The 13585-nt window shown below is 43.0% G+C and overlaps 1 protein-coding gene across 2 annotated transcripts in view; it reads right to left on the reverse strand.

The window, feature by feature from the left end:
- The window catches only part of CAMKMT (calmodulin-lysine N-methyltransferase), a 428589-nt gene that overhangs the window by 5796 nt on the left and 409208 nt on the right, over window positions 1-13585 (reverse strand). For both annotated transcript variants that reach the window (XM_070379650.1, XM_005903299.2), the window contains 2 exons: window positions 12655-12718; window positions 1038-1169 (listed from right to left, as the gene is read on the reverse strand). In XM_070379650.1, the coding sequence (XP_070235751.1) occupies window positions 1038-1169; window positions 12655-12718 (196 nt within the window). The remainder of the gene's footprint in view (window positions 1-1037; window positions 1170-12654; window positions 12719-13585) is intronic.

Genomic DNA, 13585 nt, shown 5'->3' on the forward strand with positions numbered 1-13585 from the left:
ACCCCCGCTCCCCTACCGCTCAGGAACTTAAATGGAACCCTGGAGACCCAAAGAAATGAACCCATTTCCAGAAAGTGAAGATTTCCTTTCTACTGCTTAGAAGATCAGATTCACTTTGCATATAATTTTTCAAAAGTCAGCACACTTCTACATTATATCATAGTCCTGGGTAATAAAGAATGCTATACACATTTTCCCGGGAGAAAAATAAGGTCAGGCCTTTACTTTTCTGCGGTCATGACTTGCAAAATTGACAAGTCAAAGTCTGTTGCGAAGGTCAGCCTAGCTCAGAGAAGGGAGATTTCTGTAAGGTACGAAATTACAGAAGAAATCCATGTTTTACGAGTAACTGTGATATGTATTAGCAAATGTGAGATTCCTAAAAAGTTTTCAGTGGAACGCTAGCCTCTCAGTGTCCTATATTGCTCTATACCTATAAATAATAAAAAAGGCTGATAACATTGCTTTATGTAAGGAAGCTTAGAAATCACTCTCAGATAAGTGCTTTTGACCTAAATCTTGTAGCGCCTCGATCTGACATGTAACCCACAACTGTGAAATTCTGTGAGATTTAACAGTCTCAAACTGCCAACTGACCCAACCATAAAGCAAGTGGAGATAAAGATTTACAGTCTAACATGATACAATTAGACATTCACCTTCTATTTATTTCAGTTGCAGCTAAGCATTTAACCTACTTAAAAGCTGAAGGTTTTTTCATTAAAATATAAATGCTTGTTTATCATTCATTCTATGCCACCTCCCCTGCATCCTACAAATCAGTCTATTATGAATGAAGAGATTAGTTAGTTTCAGAGAAAGGAGTAAACAGGAATGGTTTCTGTAAAATCCTTCTAGACATGCAAAGATAAAAGATGGCTTTGCCACACAAAATAACCAGATACAAATAGCTGTTCAGAAGCAGCACACCTAAGGAGTCCTTTAATCAAATATTTAGGTTACCTGCCAAAAAGACCATGATCTCTTCAAAATGCAATGCGGATTAAAGTGTTATCTAACACAAGCAGAAAACTAACCTTGGAGTGGAAGTTTGAAATGTGTTCATCATAATTTTCATGTCTTTGGATAGAGAAACCAGCTTTTTCAGCTAGATTGCAAAACTGGTTTAAAGTATTCCCTCGGCGTGGGGCGAATACCATTGCTTTCCCCTAGAACATTAAAAAGGAAATTCACACATTGTAAAACTGGAAGACAACCAAACATAACAGACATTGGTGAAAGCATTTAGTGTACAGCTCTCAGGTAGAAAACTCAATTGTCTTGAGATATCCACCAAGGATGGGCAGACACAGTGGGACTCATTTCCAGGATAGATAGACATCAAATAAGAGAAAAATGTCGTATTTAAATGTCCAGTGCTATGTTTTATCACCTTCAAACAATGCATGTAATAAATAATATGGGACTCGACGTTGGTCTTTTGTACGATACATACCTCTCTTGGGTCCAGTGGTTTAAATCATCGACTAGATTTTAGAATAACAGGTCCAGGGCAGTGTTACCCACCTTGCAACTCCTTAGCAGCTGCCAACACATCCGCAACACAGCTCCAGAGCATGTGGCCACAGATGCCTGTAAATGTTAGTTTATTGTGCCCTGGAAATTCAGTACCGAGAAATCCTCCACAGAGACGGGTAACCACAATCCATTTCAGTTCTGCCACCAGCCTTTTCTGTGACCATACTGCCAGAGACAGAACTTTAGGATCTTGATTTCCAACTCTACTGGATCCCTCGTAAGGGTCATCGTTATGGCAAAGCAGTTCCTCACAGTTATCCAAGTGGTTACTTTTCAAAGAAAGTGGTACAATGAGGGCAAGTAAGCTTTTCTAAATAAACTGCATAACCCTATCTGATTGTTGTAGTGGGGAGCGTGGGAAGACTTGATCAAAATATATACCAGATTTCAGAAGACCCTCTGAAACTCCACAACGAATATTTACTAACTACTGGCTGCACGTGAATTTTCCTTCTCCCTTTGAGATGTGCACAGAATGACTAAACTTCAGAATAGTCTTTTTCCTTTTATTTGTTCAAAAGATGACTATGCTTCTGTTAATTTCAAGGTTATACATTATCTCTAGGAAATACCACTTCAGGTTTTGAGAGAATTATGAAAATATATCCCAGTTTCTTTTGAAAGTTGCTTTATCGTTCATACCTGCCAACTGTCTATTGAGTATCAGGGACATGGCAGACACTGGGGCTGGTGCTCTATGCACATCCTCTCCTTTAGTCTTCAAATGACCCATCAAGATAGGGATTTTCAGCTCCACTCTAGAGGATGCTCAGAAAGGTTAGCTCATTGTCCAAGATGACACATCAGTAAGTGACTAGAAACTGACCTGACTCCCAATGCCAATGCTCTTTCCATTATACAACACTCCCTTCGTATTAGTCATAGTGATGGCAATAGTAATACAAGCGACCACTTTGCTAGGTGCTTCACGAGCCTTCCCTCTAATCCCCTCAACAATTTTCTCAACAACCTTGTACAGTAGACATTACATTTTACAGATGATTAAACATGCTGTAAAGGGTTTGAAGACTATGAGGAGGAAATGTGTGGCAGAAAGGGGTTTGGACTTAAAAGGGGATCTCTACCATTAGACAGCGGTGTCACCTCAGGAAAATCAGGGGAAAAAGTCATAGAACTATTGACCTAGGAGACACCTTGGAGATGACATGAGTCCAATCTCCTCATTTTTCAGATAAGAGACTCAAGTTATCCTAGCTGACTCACTGAGTTTTCTCATCCATTAAATGGGAAGAATAAAACCTCCCTTGCCTCCCCCCACCCCCAGCAAGTTGTGAGGATCAAATGAGGCAATGAGTGTGAAAATAATTTCAGAAAAGTTTGTATAGATGTAAGAAAGACTAGGAGCATCTACACCACCTGATGGTGCTATAAAGATTCTACCAACTTCCTCTCCTTCTCTCTTCCCCTCATTTAGCTGCAAGAAAATGCACTGATCCACTGTCCTGGACATCAAGTGTGTTTTCATACTGTGTTTACATAGACATGTATACACTCAGGCACATAATTATAGCGGCACCAATCATGCCACTACACTTAAGGTTCTGTCAGCTTTTCCAATATTAATTGCTATTTTCAGGCGGTTTTCAAACTTAGCAGCAAAAATTCATTTTGATGTGAAACTAGATATAATACATGGTCTCAGCAGGGGAGCAAAAGTCTCCATGGGAAAAAAAAAAAGGAGGAGCACTAGTAGGTCATTTTAGTCCTTTCTAAGAGCTGATTGTCATTCTGGATTTTTGAATAATGGAAGTGGTTTTATTTTAAAGTCACCTGTCCTACCATTATAATCAAAGAGTTGATTTTTGACAGCTGTTATCTAAATTATATATCATAATGTTTAAGGACTAAGGGGTTGTGGTTGGGTTGATGTTTGCATTCACAAAACACACCTCTGCCCTCACCCCAGCCCTCTGCTGGTTGGGGTGAGCTGTAAGGGGATTGCAGCTGAGCTTGTGTCTCAGTTTACCTGTCCTTCCACACCCACTGCACCTAGAATAGCCACCCTCCCCACCCCCTCTCGCTGCTCTGTGTGTATCCTTAGCCCTCAGCACCACTGACACACATCACATCCTTATTTGTTATTGCCTTTCTCCTCTGGCTAGAATGTATACTCCAGGAAAATGGGATCTTCTAATGTTTCATTCACTACATTTTCTCAGTGCCTAGCATAGAAAAGACGATCAATATTTGCTGAAAGAATAAACTAAATGCAGACGTTGAATAATCTGAAAAATACAAGTCTCTGGGAATTCGAAGGCCACATTCTAACGTTCATTCTTTAGAAAAGATTTTCTCCAAGAAGCTTTTACAGAGTCAGTGGCTCTAATGGGATTTCAGAGGGCAGCTTTCTGTGCACAATACTGTCCCCACAAGAAAGAGAAAGAGCAAGCTGTAGTTTTAATCTCTAATTACTCAGTTATGAGTTTCAAAATGTTTTCTTTTTCATTTCGTTGAATGCTGACACCTTTGAGATGTGGATTAATGTTTAGGAGGGACAATAGGACATCATCCATTCATTCAGTAGCATCCACTGTTTGCCCTACTGAGTGCCAGCCTCTCCCCATTAATGAATGGTTTCCGAAGCCCGCCCCCCACCATATCCCCAGTGGAGCAGGACACTTTGTTACAGTCAGTGGAATATGCCTCACAATTTAGGCTTCAAAAATCAAACCAAGAAAAAGAACATAGATTTCAAATTAGCCCATTACTTTAGAAAAATTATTTTCAGTTTACCAAAGCACAACTTTCTAAGCATTCAGTCACAGAATCATTTTAAACTCTGATTGAACACTCAATTGAATGTAAAATTTAGACTGATGAACAGAAGTTTGAGAGAATTCATTTATCCCTGGAGAGGAGTTCCACAAAACAACAATGATCTTGTTTACACTGTAAGCTCAGTTGTTGTTATTCTGCTAGACTAATCTATACTCATGGAGAAGGTGACGGCACCCCACTCCAGCCCTCTTGCCTGGAAAATCCCATGGATGGAGGAGCCTGGTGGGCTGCAGTCCATGGGGTCGTGAAGAGTTGGACACGACTGAGTGACTTCCCTTTCACTTTTCACTTTCATGCATTGGAGAAGGAAGTGGCAACCCACTCCAGTGTTCTTGCCTGGAGAGTCCCAGGGACGGGGGAGCCTGGTGGGCTGCCGTCTATGGGGTTGCACAGGGTCGGACATGACTGAAGTGACTTAGCAATCTATACTCATAGAGTAAAGGATGTGCACTTCTGGAAAACATAAGTCTTCTTCAGACTTATTTTGCAAAGAACAGGCTACACTTTTTCATTTCCAGGTGATCCACCATTAGCTATCGATTACATGTGTAGGCTTATATTTATTTTCTAGCCATGTCTTCATCTGGTTTCTGAGATGCGGCCTTCGCCTGCTTCCTCCCCAACATTTCTCTCGTCAGTCAGTCCAACCCTGGCTTCTTTTTATCACCTGCCTTTTCATTGTCAGTAGTCCCCAGGACTCTGTCTGCTTTTTCTTTATGTTTTATACAGCTCCAGGCAATTGTGCTGAAGTCCACATCTTCAACTCTCACTTATGCATTACAAACTCCCAAGTACATAGCTGCAGCAGTCACCATTGTCCAGTTCACATACCTGGGTTTTCAGGTGCCTACTAGATAGAGCCCTCCATGGGGATGTTCCGAAAGTATCTTTAACCCATTCTGTCTAAAATGGAATTCAATAGACGTTGGCCTAAACCTCTACCCTTCCCAGGGCACTATTCATCCATCTCTCTTTCTTTCTCTCTCTCACACGCACAGCTGAGTACCTATTAAGTACCAAATACTTCCATACCCTTCACCTTCAAAATGAAACTGGAAATCAGGAAATCATGATGTTGCCTTTTAAAACCATTGTATCTTATTTTATCCCCAAGGAGCAGTCCAGAAATGTTTGCTGAATGAACCTCTTGGTGAATACCCATCCAGTTCCCTCTTCTCCACCTTTAGGTCTTCACTGGCTCCTAACTGTACAGTTTTAGGTAGAAGTTGGTTCACGGTGGACCCATGAAGAGCCTTGCTGCTTTCAATCTCTTTCTTATTTCGAAACCAGCTTTTATGCTGGCCAGAGTGATCTTTCTTGGACCCACGTCCGACTATATCACTGCTCAAAAACTTTCAATGGCTATTACCCATAAAGTCTAGTCTCTCCAACATCATGTTCTCAGCCTGTCTTAAAGTGGTACCCAAACTAACTCATCTCCCGCCCCTCCCCCAGTGTAACAGACACTCCTAAACTCCAATCAGAGCAAACTCCTGCGAACTCCACATGCTCTTTTGTACTCCCCACCTGTGAGTTCTATTCTTTCCACCAGGGATGCTACTTTCTAGTCCCCTTCTACTGAGGCTCAGAATGGCCTTCTTACTGATCAACGGAAGTCACTACTCCTGCCTCTAGGGAACTCTTCCTCAGGCAATTAGCTATTCTTTGTGCTGCATTCCAGTACCTAGACTATTGCATTGTAATTCCTAGGAGTTGTGCATTAATCTTCCCTGCTATACAGTGAGATTCTTTATAGTGCTGGTTATTCTTATTCATACCCCACAGTCCCAGCACAGTGCTAGGCAGAGAGCAGTTGCTCAACAAAGGTTTGTTGACTCAAGACAGAGTTCAGTCCTTTAAGGATCTCACATTCTATGGAAGGTGTCAATTAGAAAGATTCACACAACAAACAAAAGCAGCACCAGGCTCTATATGATCGAGCGCTGGGCTGTTATAAGCCATTCTGCACTGTCCATTGTAGTTCCAGCTATGTGTGTGAGGTCTCCATGACCACATTCTAAATTCCTCAGGGGCAGAGACTCAGCACTGCACATGCTGGATAAACACCTGGGTGGACTTCCAAAAAGAACTTCTAAGGGATAGGCCCCTGGATTCAGGGTCTTAAAAATCGTCTGGGGATTCTCTGCTCCTACAACCAGAAGAGCCGGGTTTGGCCGAACACAGCTTCTCATCGAAGACGGGGGAAGCTTTGTTGGGCCTCTGACCCAGCAAACAGGAACCGAACCCAAAGCTCTTACAGCACCATCTCAGTTCATGCCACTGCACCCATACTCACGAGGCATTTCCCTGAGATAAGCAAAAACAGAGGTTTATACAGATGGTTGCAGAGATGCTAGATTAAAAAAAAAAAAGATGGTAAAATATGTCAGTAAAAAGAAACTGCTTAAGACTTCCCTGGTGGTCCAGTGGTTAAGGCTCTGTGGTCCCAGTGTAGAGGGCCCAGGTTCAATCCCTGGTCAGGGAACTAGATCCTATATGCCCCAGCTAAAAGATCCCATATGCTGTAACTAAGACCCAGGGCAGTCAAAGAAAAAAAAAAAAGAAAAGAAACTGCTTTTCTAAAATGAGAGTCCATGATTTACTTCTATAGAATGGCTTACGTGCAGTCGGGACTCTAGGAATTTGGCAGTTACTTAGGGCCAGTTTCTAAAGAAGGTTAAATGAGTTCCAAAGGATATTTTTGAATTCTTGACAATGGTGAGCAGTGATGATAAGCTGGAGATCTGTCCATACTGCATCCCCAACCATCTCCTCATAGTCCTGAGTAAATTCACACTGTCCAACTGGCTTGGCTTCCCTCCCTGCCCCCAAAGCCATTTCACAGGAATATCAGTAGGTGTCACTCGTTGGTTGTCACTTTCGGACCAAAGTTCAACTTGTAGGCTGCTGTGGCTGTATTTTAAATTACATCTGGGTCCTGTTATATCAGACATGGCTGATGGTCTTTAAGGAACACAGTATTAAGGGCTCAGCTATGATTCATCAGCAACAAGAAGCCTCTCACCAGAGGGAAAGAGGTGGGGGAGGAAAGATACCTGTTGCTTCTTGGAATGAGTAACACTTGCTGATTCCCTGGTGGCTGAGACACTAAAGAATCCACCTATAATGCAGGAGATCTGGGTTTGATCCCTGGGTTGAGGAGATCCCCTGGAGAAGGGAATGGCAAGTCACTCCAGTATTCTTGCCTAGAGAATTCCATGGACAGAGGAGTCCATGGGGTTGCAAAGAATCGGACATGACTGATCATCTAACACTGTCATTTCTTCTTAAAATCTTTTCTTGTCATCTTTTAAGTCTGCTAGAGAGTTCCTGTAGCATTCTGGCAGGGGTCAGATGTTTTTACAGCTTCTCTCAACCAGTAAGCAGAAGAATCCATTTGGAGCAAGCAATGATCATTTCTTGCTGACATTTGGGGCTTCCTGTAATGACTTTCCAGGCATAGGTGCCTGTCTGCCCAAGGATCCAGGCTTAGCTCTGTGATTTGACACTGCTCCTGGATCAAGCCAGGAACCCACTCTCTGGGGGCCTGTATCCCCTCATTTATGACCCCCATTATAAAAACTGAAAAGCAGGGAAACTCCTCCCCTCCACCTACTTTCTTTGCTTCTGGATCCTCTGACTCCAGACAGCAGATTTGCCTTAGCTAGAACTCAAGGAATCACACTCCCCAATAATGGCAGAATCCATTTCTTCACACAGGTTGACACTTGAATCTCCATGTTGCAATGATTTAATCCTGGCCATCTAGTAGGAATTTCTCTCCCCTCACTTGATGGGGGCGCCTGTAGTAAAAAGTGTCATCTTCATCCAGGTAGACAATCCTCCGGACCTTCTGCAGAGCCTGCAGCAGGCAAGTAGGACGTGGGTACAGGGAGATGCAGCAGGCCTAGTTATGTGTAGACATCATCCAAGTCCAAGTTCAAGAAAAAAAAATTTCCCCTTCTGCAAAGCATTTCTCTGAGGACAGTTTTTGAAAACAGCCCTGTGTATTCTATACCCATCATGGCTGGGAAGTCCCTCTAGTTCTTCAAGGCTGCAAGACTGAACACATACTCATTCAGAGTCAGTTATGTGCTAAAGCTTCCAATGCACTGACTTGTTTCTTCCTCATTTTACAGATGAGAAACTGAGGCTCTGAGAGATGAATCTAGTAAGTGGCTCAATAGTAAGAACAAATTGGGTTTTGTACACAGACATTTCTGGGTCTATCTACTAATATTTTACCCTTGGAAACTGGGGCCCAACTGTGAATTCAAAGTGTTTGGCCAAAGTGCAGCTTTGGCTGAGCACCCTGAGGACTTGTTTCATCTCCACTGAGTCTGCTGAGCCCTTGAATTACTAAGAGCTCAGGACCCACCAGTGCAGCTGTCCAATTTGTTTCTCTGTGGGCCTCTTCCAGTACCTTCAGCCTCTGGGCCACAAAACCATGGAAGAGTGAACTGGGCTCAAGAAACCATTAAAAGCAGCTCTAATTGTTATGGGATAAAGCCTTTAATGTTATCTTGGTCTTGGACTGTGATGTCCACGACATACACACTCAGTGAGGGGTGGGGGGACGTCCTTTGGAAGTAGGACAGCAGGCCTGAGAGGCAAGGAGAAGAGCAGTTTTTTTCCAGGTGCCCCCATGTTTTGGGCACCCTTCCAGCCCCCTGGCATGGGAGACAGAGCTACTGTGGCTCTCTTCTGAGTCCCTGTGGCCCTTCCTGGGTCCATCTGGGTAGCGTTCCCAGGAGTGCAAAGGCCCTGCCACCCCAGACCTCTCAGTGGAGTGAGATTCCTGGGTGGGAACTTCAGTATGTCCATGTACCATCCATGACTGGGATTTCCCCCCTTATGGTGGACTCCTGCCCTCTTAGGCTGGAATACTTGTCAGTCCAAGCAGTGCTGCAGGACAGGAGGGGCCTGAGTGAGGGCCCCTGCTCTCATTTCTTATGCTGCATTTTGATGTGGCCCCCTTTGTTTTTGTTTTAATTAAGTTAGATGTTTAAGAATATTTATTTGTTTATTTATTTTTTTGCTGTGCTGGGTCTTTGTTGCTGCGTGGGCTTTTCTCTAGTTGCAGAGAGTGGGGGTTACTCTCCAGTTGCAATGCACTAGCTTCTCACTGTGGTGGCTTCTCCTGTTGCGGAGCATGGGTTCAGGACCTGCAGCTCCCAGGCTCTAGAGCACAGGCTCAATAGTTGCGGCACATGGACTTAGTTTCTCTGTGGCACATAGGATCTTCATGGGCCAGGGATCAAACCCATGTCTCCTGCACTGGCAAGTAGATTCTTTACCACTGAGCCACCAGGGAAGCCCATGATGCAGGCCCCTTTGATTCGGCTTCCCCAGCTCTACACAGAGCATAAGTAAGCACCATCCACTCTAGGGCTGGGTCTTATCCTCCCAGTTAAGGGTGAGCATCTGCTTCAGTAGGAGTGCTGCTGTCCTCTGAGGAGGCTGCTGTGTGGAGCCATACTTCAGACAAGGAGGAGCATCATTCAGAGTTTAATAGAGGGTACAGGAGAGCTACTAGATGTTCCAGTTCAATCTCCACTTAGGTCTATTCATAGCTTGGGCAGTTTTCTATTGTAAATCATGTGAATGATTTACAGTAGATCCTACGTAAACCTATGAATCCTATGTAAACTATGTAATTCCTTCTTCTGCCGAGCTTCCCTGGTGGCTCAGATGGGAAAGCGTCTGCCTGCAATGCGGGAGACCTGGGTTCGACCCCTGGGTCAGGAAGATTCTCTGGAAAAGGAAATGGCAACCCACTCCAGTACTCTTGCTTGGAAAATTCCATGGATGGAAGAGCCTGGTAGGCTACAGTCCATGGGGTCGCAAAGAACTGGACACAACTGAGCAACTTCACTTTCACTTTCTACATAAACCAGGCAAATCTGCTACAAAATGGAGTTCAGTTCAGTTCAGTCGCTCAGTTGTGTCTGACTCTTTGTGACCCCATGAACTGCAGCACACCAGGCCTCCCTGTCCATCACCAACTCCCGGAGTTCACCCAAACTCATGTCCATTGAGTTGGTGATGCCATCTAACCATCTCATCCTCTGTTGTCCCCTTCTCTTCCTGCCCTCAATCTTTCCCAACATCAGGATCTTTTCAAATGAGTCAGCTCTTCACATTAGGTGGCCAAAGTACTGGAATTTCAGCTTCAACGTCAGTCCTTCCAATGAACACCCAGGACTGATCTCCTTTAGGATGGACTAGTTGGATCTCCTTGCAGTCCAAGGGACTCTCAAGAGTCTTCTCCAAAACTACAGTTCAAAAGCATCAATTCTTCGGCGCTTAGCTTTCTTTATAGTCCAATTCTCACATCCATACATGACTACTGGAAAAACCATAGCCTTGACTAGACGGACCTTTGTTGGCAAAGTAATGTCTCTGCTTTTGAATATGCTATCTAGGTTGGTCATAACTTTCTTTCCAAGGAGTAAGCGTCTTTTAATTTCATGGCTGCAATCACCATCTGTAGTGATTTTGGAGCCCCAAAAAATAAAGTCAGCCACTGTTTCCACTATTTCCCCATCTATTTGCCATGAAGTGATGGGACCGGATGCCATGATCTTAGTTTTCTGAATGTTGAGCTTTAAACCAACTTTTTCATTCTCTTTCACTTTCATCGAGAGGCTCTTTAGTTGTTCTTCACTTTCTGCCATGAGGATGGTGTCATCTGCATATCTGAGGTTATTGATATTTCTCCTGGCCATCTTGATTCCAGCTTGTGCTTCATCCAGCCCAGTGTTTCTCATGATGTACTCTGCATATAAGTTAGATAAGCAAGGTGACAATATACAGCCTTGACGTACTCCTTTTCCTATTTGGAACCAGCAAAATGGAGTATTTGTCACAAATAGGCTCTGAAGGGGGTGTTGGTGATGAGTGAAGTACTGTGCACTGTGAGATCCAGGAGTCTTTGAAAGCATTGTGTTTTTGCATGATAGATCTTCCCAGAAGCCTTATATCCAAGAATCTCAGTGTCCTTTCTGAAAATCCTGATCTTGCAAATGCTCATGAGAATCACCCAAGGCTAACAGGGAGATGAAGAGGCCCCCAATTCCTTCTTCTGCCCTCAACTTGGGCTGCTCACTCAACCACGACAGCTGTCATCAACGGCTTGGAGTGTGCCCCTTCCTTACCTCTAGAGCTGCTCCCCACCTCACAGGGGGAATTGAGAAGCCAATTTAATTTAATTGATTACCACTTACAAAGCTGTGGTTACTCCTCTGAGAGGCCTAAAGTTTCTGAGTTATATAGAGATAACAAAATAAAAAGCACAGTGTACAGCAAAGGATGATTATCAAATTGCTCTGGGAATCTTCAATGTAGAAAAGATATAAGAGAAAGATTGAAAGGTGTTAGCTGATAAGTCTCACTGAGGTCAGAAGACTAGAGCAAACCTTCTTTTTTAAAAGAAAAGACAAAACTTTAGAAAATACTTCACACATAAACACACACACACTATAGTCCTTTCTCAGATAAATGTTGAGTTTCTGTCTTAGGCTACATTAACACTGTTAAGTTCCTATGGCACAGCAAGAGTCTTACATAGTTATAAGATTTTTTTTTTTAATGTATGAGCTTTAAACTTGTTTTCTTTCTTTAAATAGATGTATATTAACTCTCTGTTTAGGCTGTAGGACCTCCTAGCTTAGTATAACAGCCCAGCAAAATAAGAGTGGATACAAACTCTGTAATTTACTCACAGGCATAAATGGATATATAAATGTAAAAATGCGCAGAATATTGTATGCCATGCTTGGCTTCATTGTGACCTAATGTTTATAATATGTAAATAATGGTTTCCTTTTAAAGCAAAGAACTTTTAATAGATTCATCTGAAGTCCCTTTCTTTAATAGAAACAGAAATAAAAAGAAAAAAATATTCTTTTGCAATAAATAAATACCCAATGACAAAGGTTACCATTGAAGGGATTTAAAATGACAGAAGTCAACAGAAAACTTTCAATATCATACTTCTACTTTAATATGAAGATATTGTTATCAAAGGAAAAGACTCAAGAAATTCTTTGATAAAAATAATCTCACACTATCTTTGAAGCGGTTTCATTTATTTTACTACCCACTGTGTTCCTTATCAGAAGGCCAAGGGTAAGAAGTTCCCTAGTTATGATTAGGAAAGAATCTGATAGATCAGAAGACTCAATTGAAGTTGGACATAATAAGTATTAAAGTATTACATGACATTAATCCTGCCATTCCATTACTCTTTCCATCTTTGTGCACAGACTAATTATTCTGAAGCCAGTGTTCAGGAGAAAATAGAAACATACTTACCCTGGGCTGGAGTAATCTCTTTATTGCATCAACAAGGCTGGCTCTGTACTGGTCCAGAAACAGGCTGACATTGAGAAGAGAGCAGAATCCAGATTAAACTGGGTTTTCAAGTCTAATGATATTAGTGGAGATCAAGGCTAATTACATATGTTTACTCAACACTAAAAGACAGAAATTGTTTCCTTTCATTCAATTATCTCACTAGAATACAAATAATAAAAAAGATACTGTGGTCAGGGTTATCCAATCAAAGCCAAGTCATCAACAAGTGATGGGCCAAAATTCACACACGACTGGACCATGTGCTAGTGTGCAATGGGAAGTTTCTAAGTTGCTGTCTGGGGGAGTCATCTGGTAGAGATGAAGCTCTCCCAACACTTGTCTCTGCAAACATGGGTCCTCTGCCCACCAGAGGTGCTGTGAGGCCATCCTTCAAAATCAAACCACTGGCCCTATTACACACTGACCACAGAAAAGACCTCAGGTAGTGATGGTTTTTGCCTGGTGGGCTGACATCTATGGGGTCGCACAGGGTTGGACATGACTGAAGTGACTTAGCAGCAGCAGCAGCAGCAGCAGCTCTGGCCCAGCTTACACGCAGAGAAGGTGCTCAGTGAATAGTTCACTTACTCCCTTACTGGCAGGCCTGGGGGTATGGCTCAGTGGTTGAAAACAGGCTTAGCATGCATGAGATCCCGGGTTCAATCCCCAGTACCTCCATCTTCATATTTTGGGTTTCCCTGGTGGCTCAGACAGTATAGAATCCACCTGCAATGCGGGAGACCTGGGTTCAATCCCTGGTTTGGGAAGATCCCCTGGAGAAGGGAATGGCAAGTCACTCCAGTATCCTTGCCTGGAGAATTCCATGGACAGAGGAGCCTGGCAGGCTACAGTCCATGGGGTTGCAAAGAATCAGACATGACTGAGCGAC

This window comes from Bos mutus, chromosome 11 (genome assembly GCF_027580195.1).
Source record: "Bos mutus isolate GX-2022 chromosome 11, NWIPB_WYAK_1.1, whole genome shotgun sequence".
NCBI classification, from domain to species: Eukaryota; Metazoa; Chordata; class Mammalia; order Artiodactyla; family Bovidae; genus Bos; species Bos mutus.